Source organism: Arachis ipaensis, chromosome B10 (genome assembly GCF_000816755.2).
Source record: "Arachis ipaensis cultivar K30076 chromosome B10, Araip1.1, whole genome shotgun sequence".
Lineage (NCBI taxonomy): Eukaryota > Viridiplantae > Streptophyta > Magnoliopsida > Fabales > Fabaceae > Arachis > Arachis ipaensis.
The window spans coordinates 120,747,637-120,749,538 of NC_029794.2; the positions used below are offsets into that span (position 1 = coordinate 120,747,637).

At 28.1% G+C, this 1,902-nt stretch overlaps 1 protein-coding gene across 1 annotated transcript; it reads right to left on the reverse strand.

Moving 5' to 3' along the window:
* LOC107621140 (protein NRDE2 homolog) lies at positions 1,229-1,546 on the reverse strand. Its single transcript, XM_016323177.1, has one exon. It carries the CDS (start codon positions 1,544-1,546, stop codon positions 1,229-1,231), a length of 318 nt encoding a protein of 105 aa, XP_016178663.1.

Sequence of the window (1,902 nt, forward strand, 5' to 3'; positions counted from 1 at the left end):
TTTTTGTATTTTTAATAAAACGTTTCAAAATTTGTAATCTTAATATATGTGCACAAGATAAATAAACTCATAAATTATAACGTTGTTAATTGAGATTAAAAATAATTCTTTGGTATTTTCTAAAAGTTTTCATGCCATACCTAGTTTTAGGGCTGGCAATACCCTACCATGCGTACTCAATCCGATCCAATCCGTTCGAATAGGATAGGGTATGTGTTTAGGATTTTAGGATGTATCCTATCCTACTCTTGTAATGACTTATAATAAGTGAGTAACTACTAAATTAATTAGTTAATTTAGTAATTTAGAGTATTTATTAATATGTATGAAATTTGAAATGATTAANNATAAGATAGAATAGAATTTAAAACTTTAGAATACAAATAAAATTAAAATTGAAAAATTCTTAACTTACGAGTAAAATAGAATAAAATTTTAATAAAATTTTTAACTCACAAATAGAGTTAAAATAAAATTCAAATTTTATCCTACCCTACCCATTATCAGTCCTGCTTAGTTTTAAGACAAGCCAAAGCCAAATATGAAAATTCCAATTGCATAATACTTGTTTCACTAAATGTTCTAATTAATGCCTCATATATCCAGCGGCGGCCGGGCAACTTGGTAGCCATCTTTAATGAGAAATGTTAAAATCATTATAATTTATTATTTTTTTGTTATTACTTAATTATTAACTTAATTTTTTTAATATAATTTTTTTAGTCTAATAATCTAACAACATATTTTATATCATACTTTAAAACATTGATATCTAACTAATAATTAAAAACAATAAATTTTGATGATCTTTTAATCATCTTTAATTTCTCACACATAATATCATATACAAGTTCTCTCTCTCTTTTTTTTTTTTTTCCTTTGGGGAAGGGGGGTTGTCCATGTAAAAGTTATTTTTATACATCATATATGAAAATCAATAGTTAATATAATTAGAAGTTGATTAAGAATACACTCCTATCCTCGCAAGCACATCAGCTAATAACTTTTTCTTGACTCAAATTTGAACATTACAATAACATTGGAACTAATAACAGCAAAATATACTAACAAGTTTTATATATACCGTATTGTCGTAATAAAAATACTAATTAACAATTAAACAAAAAACTAGTTAGGAGATTAAACCAAGATAATTAAGGTGAAATTAGGCATAATCTATTTCCCTTTTCTCACCTGAACTACGGTCGCATTAGTAGATTTGGTCTTCTTAATTCTCCTCTTCCTCCCTTTTCTTCTTCTTTTCTTCTTCTTGTTCTACTGGTTTCTTCTTTGCTTTGCTGACTAAGCAATGGTTGTTCTCATCATCATCATTGAGATCATGTTGTTGTTGTTCCTTTTGAGCTTCTTGAAGTGGATAATAATGAGTTGGAGCAGATGAAGCATCAGAAGCCATGGAATCATCATCATCATCATCATGGTCATCATCCATGGGGGACCCTATGTACATGGTCCATCCAGATTCACTGCTGCTGTAACATTCTTCTTCTGATGCATCTCCCTTCATCTCATGCTGATGTGGATCCATCTCCGGATGATGATGATGAGATAATAACAAATCAAGAAAGAAACTATATATATGGGAGTGATGATGAGAGAGGAACTATGAAACTATGAAGAAGGAAACTATGTATGTATATATAATAATTAATGTATCCTTTTATTTTCAATAGAGGAAAATTTAAAATACAAACAAACAAAAATAAAAGGAGTTGTTGTTTTGGGACACCTGAAAACCACTAATCCCTTCATCTCTCACTCTTTGCTTCCATTCATACCGACAAAAAATAATATATAAATTATAAAGAAAATTCCATGTTAGCAAACTTAATGTTATAATGTTTGGTAACTTATTTTAGAATATATATATTTTATAAAGTTTGT